Consider the following 20,360-nt stretch of genomic DNA (forward strand, 5'->3'; position numbering starts at 1 on the left):
AATCGCGAGAGAACTGAACGCCAGCACAAAACAGGAGACTTGACAGGGTACTTCGTCTGGCTCGCGTGCCTCGTACTCGCTTTGCTCGCTTTTTCTTTCAAGAGCATTGAAAAATAGAGAGGCTGTGAACGGTCTAGACCAGACTTACGCACGTGACACCATCGACTGACTAACACTATTCATTTGACTCTGAAGATGACTTCCGCTCAGTTTGTCGAAACGTCAGTCACCAACAACAGTTCTTTTCAGAACTACCCCCTCACCTGGACGATCCCAAAAGGCGAACTGCTGATAGTCCTGGGTTCAAACCATTTACTAAGAGGTGCTAATTATCAGCACCGTAATGCGTCAGCACTTTATGCTTATAGATTTGCTTATATGTTGGTGAAAACCAGCCTTCATTACGCGTTGTTCAATTCCACCTGTTACCGACCCCCGGGACAAGTCCAGCCCTTCGTGCCAGGGGGTCTTGTCCCTGTGGTAGGGGGGCGAGGCGAATCAAAAAATTGCTTCGTGCGCGTGGTTTATCAAACGCAATCGCGACGCACCGTTTGCCAGACGTAGAGAGATTTTTTGTAGGAAAGCCGATAAAGTTTGTTTCGGCTTGGCTGAAACAAAGCAATCTTTCTAAATTAAAGCCCATATTTAAAGGTAAGTTTATTTATTACAAATAGCTACTGATTCAACCTTTTAAGAAAGTCAGATTTTTTGTAACAGCTTTTTATATGGCTTTTATTTTGAAAGTATTAATTTGCTTAAGAAACATTTTGAAACATATATGCTTGATCGTCAATGTTGTATGGAATATAAATCAGTTCTTTTTTCAATACGTGGTACATATGTATTTAATAAACGTCTTATTCAAAGAGATAACAAAGTCCTGTTATTTAAATGATCGAATACATGACATGTTTTATTGTCTGGATGACAGCCCTCATTAGTTCAAAGCCTTCAGTTAAGTTAAAAATCACCAGTGGCAATTAATTAAGCCAAGTTAACTCCGCGGATTGTGGAACGCATGCTGCATTCGAATCAAGTTCAGTTTCCTCCATCCTTCACTTGGGTTTCCTCTGAAATGAAAAAATGCGATCATCAAAATGAACTGCCCAATGCCTTCACATATTAAAACGGGGGGAGGAGGGGGGGGGGTTCACTCTGAAACGCATCAAATGTTTTCCGTCCACACGACGCCTGAGGAATTTAAAAACGCAACAATCACCGGTCACTTTAGATTTGTCTTTGAGGAAAACTCGGGTAGGGAAATCACATGATTATTGTGACTCCATCGTTTTCGAAAAGCTTAGTTTCAAAATGTTTTCACGACCGCACTAAAACGCAAAACACTCACTCACTCACTCACTCGCTCTCGCTCTCGCTCACGCTCGCTCGCTCGCTCACTCACTCACTCACTCACTCTCACTCACTCGCTCGCACCGACTACAAGGGGAGTATGAACTCCTTTTTAGACCGCGTGCTCGTATGATTGACAGATGTCACAACACTACATCTCTCTTCTCCTTGATAATAAACTTACAATCATATATGTCGACTAACTAGATCAAACAACTTTACAATAACATCAACAAACGATAAGCATGCCTTCTAGTAACGGGTCTCTTAAAGTGTTCAGTGGTTATGCTAGTAGATTATTTGAACGTAATCTGCGAGCCTCGCTGCGGGTCTCCTCTGTCTCTGTGACCTCCGCAGGCCTCCGTCATTTGCGCTTGGAGGGTTTGGATCTTCATCTCGTGTCGAAACTTCGGCTTGTTCAGCAGGGAAGTCCTCTACTTCTTCCTGTTCTCTGCGATCTCCTTCAGCTTTCAGATCTTTCGGGATGATTTTAAACATGGATGAGTTTCGCGTTATGGACTTGAAACTGTCGCTAGCCGTAACCATAGATCCTTTCTTTTCCTCTACAACAAGGGGTTCTGGATTAAAAGGAGTGCTTAATTTGTTTTTCTTTGTTCGTCTCACAAGCACTGTATCTCCTGGTTTGATATTGCTTGGTTTTGTGTTCAGTTTCGAGTCTGCATACGCCTTGATCTTTGACTTCTGTTCTGCATCTCTCTCTGCCATGGTCTTCCGAGTCTCCTGCAGGGTATGCTTTCTAGCTGGTGTTGGTGATACTTCTGGCAGGGTGATCTTGAGTTTCCTTCCATTGAGTGCTTCACTTGGGGATACATTCGTGGTCATGTGCGGTGTCGCACGATACTGTCTGAGAAATTCGTACAGTTCCTGTTTCCAATTTTTGTCCTCAACGACAGCAGTTCGCACGCACTTCTCAAGGTTTGGCATAAAACGTTCTGCTTCGCCATTGGCTCTCGGCCAAAGAGGTTGAACTTTCCTGTGATGGAATCCTAAATGCTTCGCAAAGTTGCTGAACTCGACTCCGTTAAAAGGGGGGCCATTGTCAGTCTTCAGCTCGTCCGGGATTCCCTGCCTTGCAAATATGGCGTCGAGCCTCGGGATAACAGATTTGGCTGATGTGGACTTGACGATCTCAACTTCCGGGAAGCGGCTTTATTCGTCAATGACAACTAGGAGATGGTCACCCGAAGGGAATGGTCCAAGGAAATCCATTGCCAGCATTTTCCATGGTCCACTAGGTAGCGGCGTCATCTGCAGAGGTTCAATTCGCGATGTCTTGTTTGGAGTTACTGCTTGGCATGCTAGGCAGTTATCGACTTTATCTTTGACCATCTTGTCTATTCCAGGGAACCAAACTTTCTCACGAATTAAGCGCTTCGTCTTTACGATGCCTTGATGTCCCACATGTGCCAGCTCTACGGCTCTTTCTCTCAGCTTGCTTGGGACTACGATTCTGTTACCTCTCAGTACCACTCCACTGTAGACCAGTAGCTCGTCCTTGAGTCTTTTGTAGTCTAGTATCTCAGAGTCAGTCCAGCGGTCTGTCTCGATCGCCTTGATCAGTGACTGAAGTGTGGAATCTTTCTCTGTTTCAGCCTGAATCTCTTGAAGTGTCATAACCTTTGGTATGGCGTTGGTGCAAACATAGTTCACATATTCATCGGCAACGTTTCTCTCTGCGGTTGTTTGGAGGTTTAGGTGTCTGCTCATGAAGTCGGCGGGGTTCTCAGCATCCTTTCCGGGCCGATACACAAGATGACAGTTGTACGGCATCAGCCTTAGCTTCCATCGGTCCATGGGAGCTGAAGTGGGCTTGTGACTCTTAAAGATGCCTAGGAGAGGCTTGTGATCCGTCACGAGTGTAAACTCAGATCCATAAAGGTAAAGACGAAAATGTACCAGAGCCCACACGATCGCTAGCAGTTCCCTCTCGGTCTGTGAGTATCTGGTTTCCACGTCGCTGAGTGCTCGACTCGTGAGAGCCCGTAACGGTGCCGTGATTGTAGCATACTCTGGGATGTAGCGCGAAACGTACTGGGCCATTCCTAGTAACGGCTTGACTTCGCTTATATTCGCTGGCTCGCCCATGTTAGTGATCGCCTGTATTTTCTCAGGATCGGCTCTGATTCCTTCGCTGCTGAAAATATGGCCGTAGAACGTGACCTCACTCCTTGAGAAACTACACTTCTCCTTGTTCAGACGTACGTCGTGTTGTTGGAGTCTGGTCAGGACACCATAGAGATTCTGGTCATGCTCTGCTGTAGCCGCTCCGAACACGATGATGTCGTCAGAGATATTCTTGCATCCCGGTAGGCCTGTAAGTATTTCCTCAGTTGCATTCTGGAAGATCTCTGATGCGGCGTTTATTCCGAACATCAGACGTTTGTACCTCCTCAGACCTACACGAGTGCTAAAAGTCGTGATGTGGCGACTCTCTGGTTCTAGTTCAAGTTGATGGTATCCGGAGGAGAGGTCTAGCTTGCTGAAAATGGTTGCATCGGCGACCAGGTCGTCTATGGTCGGCATTAGGTGCTTCTCACGCTTTACCGCCTTGTTAGCTTCTCGCATGTCTACGCATAATCTGACTTCTCCAGAGCTCTTTGGGACCACTACGATGGGGCTCACCCATGGAGTTAGGCCTGTCACCTTTTCGATAATGTCTAAGCTCTCTAGTCTCTCCAGCTCCTTTTCCACGTCTTGCCGTACATGAAAGGGGATTCGGCGGTGTGGTTATTGTTTGTGCTGCACATCAGGGTCTATGTGAAGCTTGACTACCTTTCCTCTCACTTTGCCGGTGCCGCCAGATTTTCAAATTCACCGCTCGCGAGGTACTGGGGACTAGTCTTGTTTGTTCCGACTTGGTTGACAATCTTTAGGAGTTCTAGCCTTTGCGCGGTGTCATATCCTAGGAGATTTCCTGAACTGCCTTTAACAACGTGCAGAGTCGCTGATGTGCTGTGGGATTTTGCAGTTATCTTGGCGTGAATGGTTCCTAGCAGGGGTAGGGGTGTGGGTGATCCATAAGAGAAAATTTGCCGTTTGGCTTGTTCTAGAGGTTTTGCTTTGCCTTTGTAAATTCTTTGGTAGGTGACTTCGTCGATGAGATTAGCTGAAGCTGCGGAATCCAGCATCAGTTCTACGTATTCTCCGTCGATCTCCAATCTGCACATGGGTTGTTTCTTCTCTCCTACTGCGTATACGTAGTCTTCCTCATCTGTGTCTTCTTCTTCCGTCACGCGTTTCACTGAACCGGGTGGAACTGTTTTACAAACTTTAGCAAAATGATTGAGCTTGCCACAGGAGGTGCACTTCTTGTTTTTAGCAGGGAAGGAGTCTTTGTGGGGGTAAGCGCCACCGCAACTTCTGCATTTTGATGACTCCTCAGTCTTGCCTGACTGATTGTGTGACTCGCTGCGTGATTCGCCGTGTTCCTCTCTTCGGCGACCTTTGCCTTTCTTTGGACGCCTGTCGCTCTTCTTTTTGTGGTTTACGTTGTTCACTGTCGTTTTGTCACTCTCCACTTCTTTAGCTTGTGTTTCACTGAGCTCGAGGGCTCTGCCAGCTTTTAAAAGAGCAGTTAAATCAAGGTCTTCACGTAGTGCTTTCCGCCTCAGTGCGTTTGACTTGCAGCTTAGAATAATTTGCTCCTTGATTTCTTTATCGGTGTCTGCAAATTCGCAGGTCTTCGCAAGAGTTCGAAGTCTTGTGTGGAAACTGTCCAAACTCTCGCCTTCGTTTTGCTGAGCTTTTCTGAAACTGAAGACCTCGTAAGTTGTGTTGATTTGGGGATTGAAGTGAGCGGTAAGTTTTTCGACAGCCGTTTTGTAATCTTCGTCTTCGCCGGTGCCTTCAAGCGTGTCGAAGATCTCGTCGACTTCGGGACCGCTGTAATGTAGCAGAAGAGCACGTTTTTGTTTTGCGTCTGCGATTCCCATTCCTACAATTAGATTCTCGAATCTGGCCAGCCATTTCTTCCACCTTGGACCCACATTGCCGTCTACGCGCACTTGGAAAACCGGGAAAGTCGGGAGCGAAACTGCCATGTTGTCGAATGTTTGTCAGGATTATCTTGTCCGCGCTTTGGGATTTGAGTTGCGTTAATGTCCGCGCTTCGGGACTTGGATTCTCTTACTGGATACGCTTCTTGGATCCTCGTCGCCAGGTGTGGTGTTGTACCGTTTAAGTGAAACCACCGCAAGTTAAACTCACTCTGACTTTATTGACTACATGCTCGCACCGACTACAAGGGGAGTATGAACTCCTTTTTAGACCGCGTGCTCGTATGATTGACAGATGTCACAACACTACAGTAACGTGTTCCCTCCACATCTGCCGGTCCCTTGCCATAAGCTTGATGCCTCCCCAGGTCTTCCCCATCTCCTTGATTTCTTTCTCCACTGTCCGTCGCCACGTGATCTTGGGGCGACCCCTCCTGTGTTTCCCTTCTGGCGTCCAGTGTAAAGCAGTTTTCGCAATGGAAGCTTCTTGACGGGTGACATGGCCAATCCACCTCCAGCGTCTCCTCATCAGGATGGTAGCCATTCGCTCAGTTCCACACCGTTCAAAGAGATCTTTGTTTGAGATGACATTAGGCCAGAAGATGCGCAGGAAACGCCGAAGGCTCTTGGTGTGAAATGTGGAGAGTTTTGATAAATCCTTCTCTGTTAAGCCCCTTCATTCTGAACCATACAGGAGAGCTTGATACGAGTACTGTAAGTGGAGGAGCGCCATACCTTATTCATCATGTTTAGCGAGTTTCTGGCCTTGTTGAGACGGCTTTGGATTTCCATCTCTACTGATGATGCTGCCGAGATAGGTAAATCTGTCTGCGTAAGGAAGTTCTTCAAATATCATTGAACAGAGTACCGAACTGGCAACTCTCTCTACGTGAACTTTGTAGATTTTGCCAAGGCCTTCGACAGCGTACACCGGCACAGCCTCTGGAAGATACTACGAGCGTATGGAATCCCCTCCCAGGTGCCTTGTGGTTTTTTAGAGAATTAATGGCCGCAATGATCTCTTCTTTCTCGGGTGGTCCGGTGTCAACACTTAGGTCCTCCTCAGCTTCTGGTATATCAGGCTCCACTTCTGGTGCTGGTCTATTGAGGACTTCCTTGAAATGCTCTACCCAACGTGCTTCTTGGTCTTTTTCAGAGGTGAGGAGCTGCCCTTGTTTATCTCGTATGGGGGCATTTCTGCTGCCACTATATTTTCCACAGATCAATTTAGTGATTTTATACACATTCTGCTTCTTCTTCTTCTTCTGATTTTATAGACATTCATAGTCTGCTCTCCCTTTTGAGCCGCTTCCTCTGCTTCCTTTGCCAGCTCTTCCAAATATGCCTCTTTGTCAGTTCGGATCTTTCTCTTGACACGCCTGTTGGTTTCTGCATATGCTGCCCTATACTTTACTCGAAGTCTGGCTGATCTGCTGTCATTTATTTTCTTCTTCAGCTGGCGCCTCTCCTCGATAGCCTGCCACTTGTCTGGTGTAATCCATTCTTTCTTTTTTCTAGTCTTCTACATCCCCAGACAGGTTTTACTTGCTTCATCAAACATGTTCCTCACTTGCTTCCACTGTTGATTTACAGTGTCTTCTTCTTCAATGTCTTGCTCGTCTGTGTTACTCAAGGCTTGGAACCGGAGCTCCAAATTCCTCCAATGGACAACCTCGTAACCTCTGGAAAGCTTTCACCTGGATACAGGCATGGATATTCCCGTTCCATTCGATTTTGCTGGCAGAATTTCAGGATTTTTTCCCCAATGGAAATAGCCTCTTAATAGCCCTTTTTCACGGTCATTTGGATTACAATATAATCTAGCATGCATGTGAGGCACTTTTGGGCTTTTTCGCAGTTTCAGACCGAAATTGCCTCGCATCCACGAGGGATTTCACTGTAATGCAAATGCGAAAAACTAACCGTGAAAAGGTCTATTCTAGAACGAGAACTAATTTCCATAAACTAAGCGTGTCACAGTAAGTATAGATTCATTAGGCGGGATACAGAGGGCATTTCAAAGCAGGGAAGAGAACCCAATCTTACCTGCTCGGGTAGCCAATCACAGCGCAGAATGTGGTTATTTAGCTAGCCATACAATAAAACAGGATCCTTACCCTCAGGTAATAGCTTGTTGATGATCCCCCGCCATTGTTCTTCGCTCCATGTTGCTGATACATCACCCGCAATGAACACATCATTTAAGAAAAAGGTTGGCGTACTCATCACCGACTCTGTGAATAATCAAAGTACTCTCTGAGCAACCCGTGACTTTACAGCGAATTATGAGTGACATGGGCTAACTTTTGCGTAATATGAAAGTACTCTTCATGATAAAAACACTAAACATTTAAAAAGAAAAAAATAAAATAAGCAATAACTAAAGCTTCATTAACTGGAAATATTGATTCTGACGGAAAACTTTCGCAGGTTATTTAAAAAATGTTTACCAACGCTTTAAGACAATGTTGAGAAATATAATCCCAACTTTTCGTGACCGTCTCCCAGCATCCAAATTGTCACCGTTGTGTGAGGTACGCCCGAACAATTGTGATTAACTCTTTCCCCGACCAACAAATAAACCGGAAGGTTTGACAACCATTTAAATTGAGACATGATGATAGATGCGAATGCAGCCATAACACTACTGGAAAAAAAGACCTGAAAAAATTGAGGTATTTGAACTAACAGTTCCATTTTTAGTGCAACACTCAACGGTTACGTAACACGATGTCCTGGAGATATCAAACGATATACATGCTAATACGCCCCCTCAAGAACTTCAACAACGTTATGTGTCTTCTGCGTTGTCGTTTACCCTATACCGCACTGCCCTTTTTGAATCCGAGGATAAAACAGCAGGGGCCTGTATTTAATATGACCAAGGATTCCGAGGGACGAACACAGGGAGTAACTGTCATAGAGGCGAGATGTGAAATATTTTGGCGGGAGTGGGATTTACCCATTTTGACAGGCGGGATACGGGATAGTTTTGAAATTGATGGCGGGATGCGGGATGAAAATCAGAAAATCACAGGTTACGGCGATAAACTGTACCAATAACCAGTAAGGATCGGGATAAACATTCTGAGTGGTTCGGGATAGCGGGATTGAGCCAAAAATAGTGGCGGGATGCGGGATTGAAAAAGCCTCTAAACACTAAGTAAGTAAAAGTAAGTAACTTTATTTAAGTGTCAGGCTAAAATAGCAGGAACAAAACCACCAAATTGGGACACTTAAACTTAAGGTAATTCCTCTGAAATAAACGTGACAATAGATTTTTGTTCAAACTTTGTCCACTAAATATTTGTCATATGATAACTTCAATTTTGAAATAAAAAAGGGGGTGCCCATGCTCATTAAGGAGCAGTGAGGCACTGAAAATGCCCCATTTTGGCATTATGTAATGCTTTTTATAAAAACGCATTCCCAGTAATTGTAAAATCTTTGTGAGCCCAGTCTCATAAGAAAACACATTAAACTACAGTCAATACATTGTGTCGGACACAAATAAACATTTTAAGTTTGATTCAGACAGAAAGCTAAATCCTTGATTAAAATTTGAACAAATTTCTTGACGTGGTTACCGACTGCAAAATAGAAAAGACCACAGTGTATCTGCTATTTTTCTTATTTATTAAATTTTCAGCAATAGAAATTAGATCAGTCTTTTCTCACGCGAAGCTTATGATTAGTTGATTATAATGACTGGAAAAAAAATTGGGGTGCCCGTGCTCGTTGGTGAGCTAGAGCCATTTTTCAACTGAAAGAGCTCAATATCAAGGCAAATCCGTCATGTTTTCAATATGCGCGTGCACGAGCGCGCGCTAATGACGCCATAAATTATGCGCAGTAAGGATGCGCAATGCAAATGTGAGGAATGACCTTAAAAGATTAAAATAACAAGATCCATAAGCTAATCAAAGATATTTATAATATAAAAATATAAATAGATAGAAATGCAAAAGATACATAAGATAAAAGCACATTAAAGACATTAAGAATCACATAAAGTGCAATAACTTCTTCAACTATCAGTCAAAATATCCTAGTCAGGTTTGCGGATGCTTCTCTTTAAAGATGACAATGTCGATGAACTTCTAATATTCCTTGGTATAAGATTCCATGACTAAGGCCCAGTGTATCTGATAGAGTGCTTCACATGTGTTATTGTATTAAATCTAGGGGTGATTTATTTCTTTTCAGATATTTGAAACAGGTCAGCAATATGCTTGGAGCATATTTTGTTCTTAACCTTGTACACGAGAATAGCTAAGTCCTGCAGCCTTCTGTTTTGTCCTCATTGGATTGTTCAGTAAGTTTACAGAGTGTTCCAGCTTTAAGATGACCCAGCTTAACTCGTATATGGTAAAGATATGATTGAAGAACTTACTTGAACAAGCATATTTCCAGGCCAGACGCGCCTGCCATTCCAGTGTTTTATTACTTAGTCCGTCCCGCATTACACTGGAAGGAATACCAGCCTTGTTCGCCATCTGCTCAATAAATCTGCCGAAAATTAACCAAATCCGAAGATAACTCAACTTTTAACTTCCTTTATTGTGCATTACTTACGGAGTTTACATTAGTTAGTATTAGAAATATAAATAGAGAAATATTTGTTACATTTGCGAATAAGGAAAAGACTAAAAAGATGTGTGTGGTAATCAGAGTTTCCATTGGCTTTCGAGCTGGTTACCACGATGTTAAGCTAAATGCGCTAGAACAAAAGAACGTTATTGAAAATACATATTTTAAAAATATATTACAGAAAAAAATATACATTACAAAGCTGCAATTGAATAACTGTTTATTAAGTATTTAAGAGGTGCTGCCTATACCGCTTCATAAACTCAATATCCGAGACTATTTCAGTAAAAAGCTTGTTAGACCGTATGAAAGGAACTTAAGAGTGGTGTATACATATGGTCAATTCTAAGAGATAAACTGATAGTTAGATAAACGGGTTATTTTACGTGTCTGATATTTTAGCAGCCCATAGCAAAGTAGAGGAAGCTCAAGTCGCAATCTTTTCCAGATAATTCTGATTCTTTTTTTAAAATCGAAGAAGCACTTTTTTTCCCTTAGGTTTCAGAACAGTGAGGAAGGCAACTATATATCTCACAAGGTTAGGACAACATTATTAAGACTAAGTCAAGGCCCAAAATCCTGTATCTTTTCACCCAGCACTTGTCCCTTGTTTGGTCTAGTTTTACCTGCAATACATTTTGAAGCATTTGTAGAAAGTAAACTAATCAGTGCATTGTTAGGTCTTGTTATGTAATGTACATCAAGTTAAGGTGGCTCAAAACAGTTTCCAACACTTAGATTTGGATGGGTCGTTATAACCACTCTTTATCACTTGATGCTACAATCATGGTATCAAAAAAACTGCCCAATCATTGGTGAACATGTTGGTATCATTTTCGTGACACAATAGGTTACCATAGCAACAATATGACCTCCTAAAAACACCCTTAATTACAGCTTTAGGGGCTTATAATTCAAAAACGGCACGGTGAAATTTTTTTATATTATCAACTTTTGATAGGTATGATAAGACACAACTTTTGGCAAAGTTTAAAGAAAATTCTGTACATGGGGCTCAGAGCCACCTTAAATTTTCGAAAATTTAAGGTGGCTCTGAAACCCATGTACAGAATTTTTTTAAACTTTGCCAAAAGTTGCGCCTTATCATGCTTGTGAAAAGTTGATAATATAAAAATAATTTCACCGTGCCATTTTTGAGTTATAAGCCCGTAAAGCTGTAATTAAGGGTGTTTTTAGGAGGTCATACTGTTGCTATGGTAACCTGTTGTGTCATGAAAATGATGACAACGTGTTCACCAATGCTTGGGCAGTTTTTTGATACCATGATTGTAGCATCAAGTGATAAAGAGTGGTTATAACGACCCATCCAGATATAAGTGCTGGAAACTATTTTGAGCCACCTTAAATGCACGTAACTAAGGGTTAGTACCGTATGTATTTTTTGCAAGCATGTATATCATTAGTTATGTAATTTTAGTAAGCAATGTATTGGATTATAAAACAAATAAATAACCAGGAAATAAGGAAACAAATGCGCCAATCATAATAGACCATTTTACAGTTGTCTGCTCAGTGACCTGGCCTTTGTATGGCAGCGAGGCTAGAGTTGACCTTGTTTTGATACAGACCTCACTGCTTTTGTCATGTAAATACACCTAGTTAGCATCAGAACAACTTGTTTTACACAACAAAAGCAGTGAGGTCTGTATCAAAACAAGGTCAACTCTAGCCTCGCTGCCATACAAAGGCCAGGTCACTGAGCAGACAACTGTAAAATGGTCTACTTTAAGCTTACTCTGATGATGGTTTTAAGACTTCAACACTTACCCTGCGACCTCCATTCGGTGCATTTGAGATGTGTTTGCTGAGTTTTTGAGGTAATCTCGGTTGTTATAGACTGCGTCTATCCACGGAAACACCAGTGACGAGTTATAAGACTCCACTACGTGCACACTCTACAAAGAATAACAACATGCTTATGTCACTAGAGAGTCACTAGAGTAGTATGATAAACCCGTTATCTTCAGAAGAAACGAGGATCTGATTGACGTGGTTTCCATGGTAATGAACATGTTTCTCCCCTTCAGACGAGCGCCGTGTTAGTTGGGATTTTCCTCTGGACCCACACGTAAATTCAGTGGTATCTGGTATCTGGGAGGCCATTGGTCCGAATTCCATCCGGGATTCAGAATTAGTTTTCTTTATCTCAAGTTGGTGACGTGTAGAGCTATTCGTCCTTTTCCCGTGACATTGTCTATCGACAGGCTTTTTAAGTCCTTCGATGTTGCGGGTAGTCGTGGCCCTCTTCCGCCTCTGTCGCTCTCTTTGCTTTCAAGTTTTGAGCGTCGCAGACATTTTTCGCTTTCCGGGCTCGGCTTTTCGCAGTTCGACTTGCGGTAAAGTCTTGTCTAGCGTGGAATACTAATTAGCCCTGAAGGTCGAAAATGATGAATTTATGAGAAAATGATAATATCTGGATCTTCTGTAATGCTGCGTACCTCTGTGGTGTTCTTAATCCCTAGTAAACCATTATATTGAGGTACATTACTTTGACTTGAATGATTATTACAGTGTACACCGCGTCATAGCGGTTAAAAAGTTAATACGCTTACCTTCAAACAAATAAAGGCGTGGTAGAAATACGCGAGGGCGAAGAAGTGGACGGTCAAACGAAGTTTTTCAGGCCCATAGGACTTGGCAAGTTTCTTGATAATCGGCCACGCTTGCTGCGAGTCACCACAAGTCAGGTCAAGAAATGCAGACAAGTGCACTGGCGCGCTGGATTGGCCGTCATTGTAAACCAATCCTGAAGGACGTTTGGGAAGAGGCAGAGGTAACTTGGGAAGCTCAGCGTCTTGGTCTTAAAAAAAATACAGTCAATCCAATTAATTATTATTAAAAAGACTTTCTTTGCAGCTTCGCAAAATGTCACTTCCGATGGCAGCCTTTCACGATTAGTGCGGCTTTGGTAAAGAAACTGTTTGTTGATTAGGGATCTGGCTCCACTGAGTAGAGACGTTATCTTAGAAACTTAAGTTCACCATTTAACAGTTGACCATAATTAAGTAATAAATGCTTAATGAACAATTTTCCGATTTGTAGCCTCGGACTCTCTTATGAATGATTTGATAATATGTAGTGATCTTGAGATCAATATCCTTAGTTTTCTCTTCTCAACTATTCATATAACACTTAAAAATTATCATATTCGAAAATTAGAAAACTATTGGTTTGAAACGGTTTATGCTAAACAACGGGGGTCATCAACATATAGTGTTGTACCTACCCGACGCTTGTGCTATTTAAGATATATAATTTCTGCAGCAGTAATGGACATGGGGAAGAGAATCAGGGTGTCAGCTCTCTCTTCCGGATTTTAAAAAAGTCCAGGATTTTCGGTATTTCACTAATTTAAAAACTATCTTAACTTTCAAATTATAGGCGTACGCATATACAAGGTGTCCAAACGCCAAATAGAACAACAATAACGTTGTTTTGTCTATCTCGGGTTTGATAAATGTCGTAAATAACGGCATCATATGCTAACACAAACTTGCTCCGCACGGATTGAGACGAAGCAGTAGATGAAACAGCAGTTGAAACAAACTTTCATCTTTAATAATAGACTGAAATTCAGTTAACAGTACACTACAGTAATTTATTGATAATTTTACCTACTGGTGTACTTTGTTAATGCGAATATATTTGTGAAGCTGTTCTCGGTATACCAATCAGAACGTGCCAAGCAATGGGTTTTACTGAGAAGATAAACAAATAGTGATCCCTTAATACAGATGCATCGAAACTTCTAAGGGCTATGAAGACAACAAGATCAAGGCTTAGCTAGGCTTATTTTGGAAACAAAAAGAAACTGAAAAGATCGTAAAAATGTTTCGTTGATCTATTGGCCGTTCTGAAATAATAATAGTAAAATAACTATTCCTCGATGTTTCTTTTCATCGCAATGAAATACTGATTTTACTGCAGATATCGAAAGAACCAATTCAAGGTATTCCATTAAACTGCACTGTGCACTGTTGTTACACAAAATTTTTAGTTTCTGGCGTCAGCTTGCATACGCGCGCGTGCGCCTAGACAACATGATCAAAGTTCAAACCTGAACAAACCATTTAGGCGAATCGGCAAATTGAAGCTACTGAGTGCCTGTCAGATGTTGCCAGTTCGTTATGCACAAGAGCACTGCTTTCACATGGATTTTCTTATTATTCTGACAAGCTGGGTTCTATTAAACGGTGAATGTAACTGACCGTACTATTCAATTCAGTGAAAGCTGCCCACTCCATGGAGTTCGTACATTTGGGTATTGTTATGCGTATAAACGCCACAACTTCTGTATATTTAACCGAATATCCGGTTGTAGTATAAATCCGTTGGACTTTTCAAAGAGTAATCCAGCCATGAAATAAGTGAAATAATTTGTGGGCACCAAATGTACGGCCACACAGCGATATGCTGCAACTGTTTACAAACCCAAAAACCCAATTTCAGAGTTGATTTCAATAACCGTATAGCGCACGTGAAGACAATACACTACGTGAAGTTTATAACAAATGGCAAACCTACCGCTCTCTTGTGTGGTGACCTCGACCACAGACGGTTCACTCGTGAAATATTTATTTATGGCCTGCAACTCAACGTAGTATGTTGTAGAAGACTTCAAGTCTCTCATTAGATAGAATGTCACCGATGGTGAGATCCTGAGTTGTTTTATCCATGGAGAGCCAGCACTCAAGCTGTAACGGATTACATAGCCCTGAATCAAACTGCTTCCACGCGACATCACGGTCCACTTCAGCAACAATTGACTTGCTGTTGTAAAAAGCACATGAAGCTGCACCTCAGGATGACCTGCATTGGAGCAGAAAGACAAATAAGTATAAACTGTTTGATAGTTTGTCCACTAGCTCTGCCTCTGTCGCTTAAAACCTTTACAGCATTGAATTAAACAATTGAAAACTGAATGTGATGGTTGCCTCTCCAAACAAGTGTTACATTCACTTGCAGCACACAACTTTGCAATTAGCCAATCAGAAACCGTGCTTATTGTTCTGATAATATGCGAAGTCACTGGCCTGATATGACTACGATATCATGGTAACTTTCATTGCCGGGTCAAATTAAAGAGGTTTAAAAATGGTATGCTGAGCCTAAAATGTAAAATTGTTTACAGAGCTTTAAAGGTGTCAAAACCTTTGCAGCAAAACTAAACGCTGGCGTGCGCTACATAACTGGAACGCCTTACATATCAGGCTCGTTTGGTCTTGAAATTGGTATTTTGACTCGACGGGCGTGTTTAAAACACGGAATGGCGAAATGACCATGTGAGTAAGGGTCAGTGTGGGATACGGGTGTCTGTTAGGGATAACCCTTACAATTATTGAGAGCTAACCACTTTCGAGTCAGGGATATTTAGGCTAACCGAACGTAGTACAATATCGCCATTTCGCCATTTCTTGTTTTGTAACACGCCCTGGTTCGACCAATCAGCCAATTAGGAGCCGTGTCAGAATCAATCAATTAATCAACCAGAAGCCGTGTCTACTGTCCTAATATCCTGCAGTTTTAAAAACTGGATCATTGGATATGGATAATGCAATGTAAGAGTTTTCATTGGCTGAGCCATCATGGGTTATGAGCCATTATACCATGCTCTACAAATATGGTAGCGTAAGCGTGATTTTTTGGGACGTCTTTACTTTTATTTTAGACTAGTTTTCTATATTTTGGGGGAGTTTTTAATAAAAAATTATTCCACTCGCGCTTGTTGGATATGAGCAGGAGCCATAATCGGGGGACGGAGACCGTAAGCGCGCGCCATTTCAAGTATTGGGGTTGTCCCCATGATATGGGACAATAATTCTATTTTTAGAACAAATTGCGCCATCACCTGCGGCACACGCGCGTACATACTGCGAGGATTTTTGTGGATATCGCGCGGGGGAAATGGCGTCCGAAATTCCCGAAATGTTTCATGTTTTTGCCCTACAACTCAACGCGTTTACGTCTGTTGGAATTTTGCTTAAGTATTTTCGTCGTGAGCTGCTCCAGTTTGAGTGAAGTAAGACAGTGTCGAATTTAGGTATGTTCCGCAGTAAGCTTATATATATCGCTGACCAAGTTGTGTTCCGACTGATGCTTCTTTTACATGAACTGTACATTACTCAACTTTAAATTTCACCTATGTTGAAGACTAACAGCTTTTCCATTACACAGCAAAAAACTAGCTGGATATATTTAGATATAGCAGAACTTCAGGACTTCATAGTTTCCTAACTCCTCTTGCCACACGCTTGCGAGGAATTTGTCAGTCTATCGCGACCGAAAAGTAAAACAAAATAAGTGCTAGTTTGAGTTTCGCTTGAATTGTAAACAACGCTTGATGTTTCATCAAGGCTTAATAACTTTACGTCCGTAGATACTGCTCAGTTTATTCGTGTAAAAATCCAGTAAATTCTCTGTTGTCGATGAATTTGAGCGCCCGCCGATGCCTGTTTTGTACAGTCGGTAAACATGACAAATTGTACTTCCGCCGCACTTTCGTGTGAAAGCGTACATCGAACTCAAACAATAGCTCTATAGTTTTTAAATATTTTTAAGATTGATAAATGGTTAAGAACATATTAAAAGCTAAGCTGAAAATATGTGAATAAAGCAGAAACAATCAGCAAAGTTACGATGACGCTTTCTTTAATCAACTTGGAATAACGATTTCGATTTTGATGATCGAGTTATCAAAACTCCTTGTCTATTTTCATTTTCGCAGTGTAAAACTTCACTATGCTTATGTTGAAGAAACACACATGATGTTAGTAGCCTTTTTTGCATTCGTGAAATTTGCTGCAGCATCTCAGCACAAAAGATAACGAAAGAAATCTTTGTCAAGATTTGTTGACAATTGAAAACACCGACTCGGACTTGAAAGTGCACGAGCTGCATGCACTATGCAAATGAGCTAATTGTACGCGTCAGACTTTCCTTTCAAAAACTTTTGCAAACTCACCAAACAAGCAGAGACAATAAGAAACCATCAAAACAGGTTTTGGTTATGATTAAACATTGTCTGAGAAACTCACAAATTAGCTCGATACCAGAGTAGAGAGTTTTCTTGCTATATTCTTAAGCATACGCGTAAGCTTACAACTAGCGCGAGCAGATTTTATTATTCATTCCCAGCGCGAGATTGAAGTCTTGTTTATGACCCTGAAAAACCCACCTTTTCCGTTAGCTCAGAGCATAAAACTACATATAAGCGCCCTGGTTCGTATTCCCTGCCTTATTCCCTACCATCGCTGTGAAAAAGAGAAGAGAATCTCTCAACTCTCACCATTTGATCACGCAACGTGACAACATCCAGGCGAGAGCCCCTGACATGTGCGTGAATCCGCGCGGATATATGACGTCAGGATGGCGCAATTTGTTCTAAAAATAGAAAAATTGTCCCATATCATAGGTGCGCGCGAATCCCGAGACTTACGGTCTCCGTCCCCGATTATGGCTCCTGATATGAGATGGTTATAGCCAAGGGGGCGCATAGCGCCGAGTTGGCTATCTTCCATCTCATATCCAACGCGCGCTCGTGGAATAATTGTTAACTGATCCCACCATATCGGGATACCGCTATACTGCCAAATTGGTCGCGTTCTCTATTTCTAGCATGAACATTAATTTGACAGTTTAACGAAATAGGATTCTAGACTTACATTATGATTAAAAGTGTTCTCACTAGCTTACCACTTTTAGCGGTGTTAAAGAAGACTTCAGAGCTGAATCTCCTGCCAACTTTCGTCTGCACCGCTACTCGTGCTATGTAATTAATGAAAGGCCTCAGTTTTCCTATTGCCAATTTAGAGACACTGGATCCAACGGTAACTGAACTGGAAATAAGAAACATATCTTGGACTGTCTCCTCTAGCATTTCCACATTATAGCTCAGTACAGGACTGTTTGGATCATTGTCGGGTTCTTTCCATTCTATCAGCACTGCAGTACTGTTCAGTGGTCTGACTGTGACTTCCACAGGAGGGTTAGGAACTGTTCATCAGTACAACCAAGGATTAGCATGAATTTGATTTCAGTTTAACTTTTCAGTACGATTTTCGGTGTATTTAACAATTGATTCACACTTTAGCATGTATCATCGAGTTATAAAAAAATCTGTGAGACAGATTTTGAGCTATTTTTTATCTCAAATTTTCTTAGTTTGCAAAAAATCTGTCTTACAGATTTTTATTTTACTTTTCATGAATGTTAAATTGGAGCCAATTTCTTATTCCTGAAATTTTGAGGTGGGGTCATACGGGTAGATTTTGAGAAAAACGTGATTTAACCTACTAGTGCCCAGACTCTCCATAGGTACTCGGTCGTTCATTTTGGCCATTTGTTGACGTTTAATTGTTCAAGTTTCACATAGAATGGTAAAAGATTCAAGCAAACTGTAGATAAATAGAGGAAAAACATCTTGGGACACTTTTGAAAAGAGTTAGAAGTCGGGCTCTTATAATCCATCAAAACTGTAGTAAGCCACCTTAAATATGCTACATACAATGTTCACATCAACGTGAACTGCATTCCAAAAGGTGACATCACTGTAATCGGCTCTACACACATTTTCATCTTTCACGAAAACATCCACGCAACGCGCGTGGAAACACAGGGTGGCAACTGCGTACCATATTTAAAATAACTTGAGTGGGATTACCTTGGGGAAAAAGTCTATTCTTGGCTTACACTGTCACGCAATAAAAAATAATTCAAAAACCATTCAATGGATCAAGTCAAGAAATTGTGATATTATAAGAGATTGATAAAGAAGACTCTTCTCCAACATGGCGGCCGGAAAATAGTGTAAACATATGGAACTTACTTTGGCTATCTAGCCGACTGATTATCTTAACTGATCGAGTTAACATGTATATAAGGCGCTTTCCCTATTACTTTAATTTCTAAAACGGCTAAAACTCACGAGATAAGTATATATTTTCTGACAAACGCGTTCATAGCTTTATGTCACGCACCGCCATAACTCTGAAATTCAAAATGTGCCTGTTTTTAGAGGAAGCAAGCTATTGAGCTGAAAAGTTGTTAACAGATATAAATTTACCCCTTCTTATGCCTGATGAGGATAATAACTTTAGTGGCTCTTTAGTTTTGGATTTTAGAAAATGTTGACGTCACGTGCAACCCAAAAATATGCGGATTAACTCTTTTATCCTCATGTTCTCTTGAGCACACTGCACAATGATTACAATACTATTTTCACATACGAGACTCCTGCCTTTACCTGCAATGCGCAGAGACATGCCAGTTCTTCCACAAAATAGCTGTTTTACCCTCTAGGGGTTGTATGTCATTTCAAACGTGATGATAACTTGCGTCATAACATCAAAGTCCAGAACTCGTAGTTAAGTGGACCCACATCCTTGATGGATTTGGCAAGGGGATTCCTCGGTGGCAATTGATAGCGAACCTTTGTTGTAAGTATATGCCTCAAGAAAACCTACAAAAGACAGCTTAAGTTCAAAGTCGCAACCCTTACGAGTCCTGTCACAATCGCACTTGTTTGCTAAGGTAACAATATATTTAGGTTATTGACCCAGCACGAGGTCAAGATGGTTGGATATTCGTGTCATTTGTTCGTGTTTATGAACCGGGGATGGACGGAGACGCATTCACGGTTCATATTTAGCCAAATATGGCTGAACAAGCAGTTAGCCAATCGAAGCGCAGAGCCCGCTCTAATCTGTCCACAGACCCTCTATTTTGTTTTGAGTTCGTACGCTTAGCAAAATATTAACCCGGCGCGTGGGATATGAAGGAGCCAAAACGAAAGGGGGTGGGGCTGGGGAAAGAGCCGCTCTCGAGCTCCACCCGCTCGCATCGCTCGCGCGCTCGAAGAAAAATAACCCGAATCAAAAAGTAAAACGTCTCTGGACAGACTAAGCCCACTCGTGTAGAGCTAGTCATATAATAATGAGCGAGGTAAAAACACTACATGCAATATACAATCTACTTCGTTGCTACCCGTCGTTCCATGCCCCCCAAAAAGGAATTTCATGCCCTGGAGTGACCTAAGAAAACAAGTCGTGACTTTCGCCATCAAAAAGTCAATAAAACTGAGATCATTCACGATTACCTTGCGCTTACTTGTTTTTAAAATACATAAATCGTCCAATCACCCACATTTTTCACGAGTGTAACAGAATTCTCAATAACTAGCATTCTTTCCTGTTAGCTCCTGCTCACGGTAGAAAGAGTTCCGGGGGGATGCTTCCTTATATGGGCTATATAGGTATGTGCGGCCCTAAAGTCATTGTAGGGTTTGTTAGCCGTTTTGGTCATAAATGGGGTAGCAATTTTGGCCGTTTTGGTCCCAAATTGGGTATGGTTTTTGCACTCTAGTCTTAAACTGGATATTTTAGAAGC

General features: G+C 41.8%; 1 protein-coding gene across 1 annotated transcript; it reads right to left on the bottom strand.

The window, feature by feature from the left end:
* Positions 1 to 704: 704 nt before the first annotated feature.
* Positions 705 to 18,306, bottom strand: LOC110046234 (uncharacterized). The gene is made up of 8 exons (XM_020751920.2): positions 18,270 to 18,306; positions 17,670 to 17,969; positions 14,502 to 14,786; positions 12,530 to 12,777; positions 11,745 to 11,872; positions 9,760 to 9,875; positions 7,484 to 7,600; positions 705 to 1,070 (listed from the first exon to the last, which is right to left on the bottom strand). Exons 1-8 carry the CDS (start codon positions 18,304 to 18,306, stop codon positions 1,039 to 1,041), a joined length of 1,263 nt encoding a protein of 420 aa, XP_020607579.2. The 3' UTR covers positions 705 to 1,038.
* Between the last annotated feature and the right edge of the window lie 2,054 nt (positions 18,307 to 20,360).

This window comes from Orbicella faveolata, unplaced genomic scaffold (genome assembly GCF_042242905.1).
Source record: "Orbicella faveolata isolate gen_17 unplaced genomic scaffold, um_ofav_v1 contig_47, whole genome shotgun sequence".
Taxonomy (NCBI): Eukaryota; Metazoa; Cnidaria; class Anthozoa; order Scleractinia; family Merulinidae; genus Orbicella; species Orbicella faveolata.

What these genes read in the sequence shown, in the direction of transcription:
- LOC110046234 (XM_020751920.2), bottom strand. Translation starts at nt 18,306, where the DNA reads ATGAACGACCGAGTACCTATGGAGAGTCTGGGCACTA. An exon ending in TATGGAGAGTCTGGGCACTA is followed by an intron (nt 17,970 to 18,269) that starts GTAGGTTAAATC and finishes ACTGATGAACAG; the next exon opens with TTCCTAACCCTCCTGTGGAA. An exon ending in CTTTAACACCGCTAAAAGTG is followed by an intron (nt 14,787 to 17,669) that starts GTAAGCTAGTGA and finishes GCTCCAATGCAG; the next exon opens with GTCATCCTGAGGTGCAGCTT.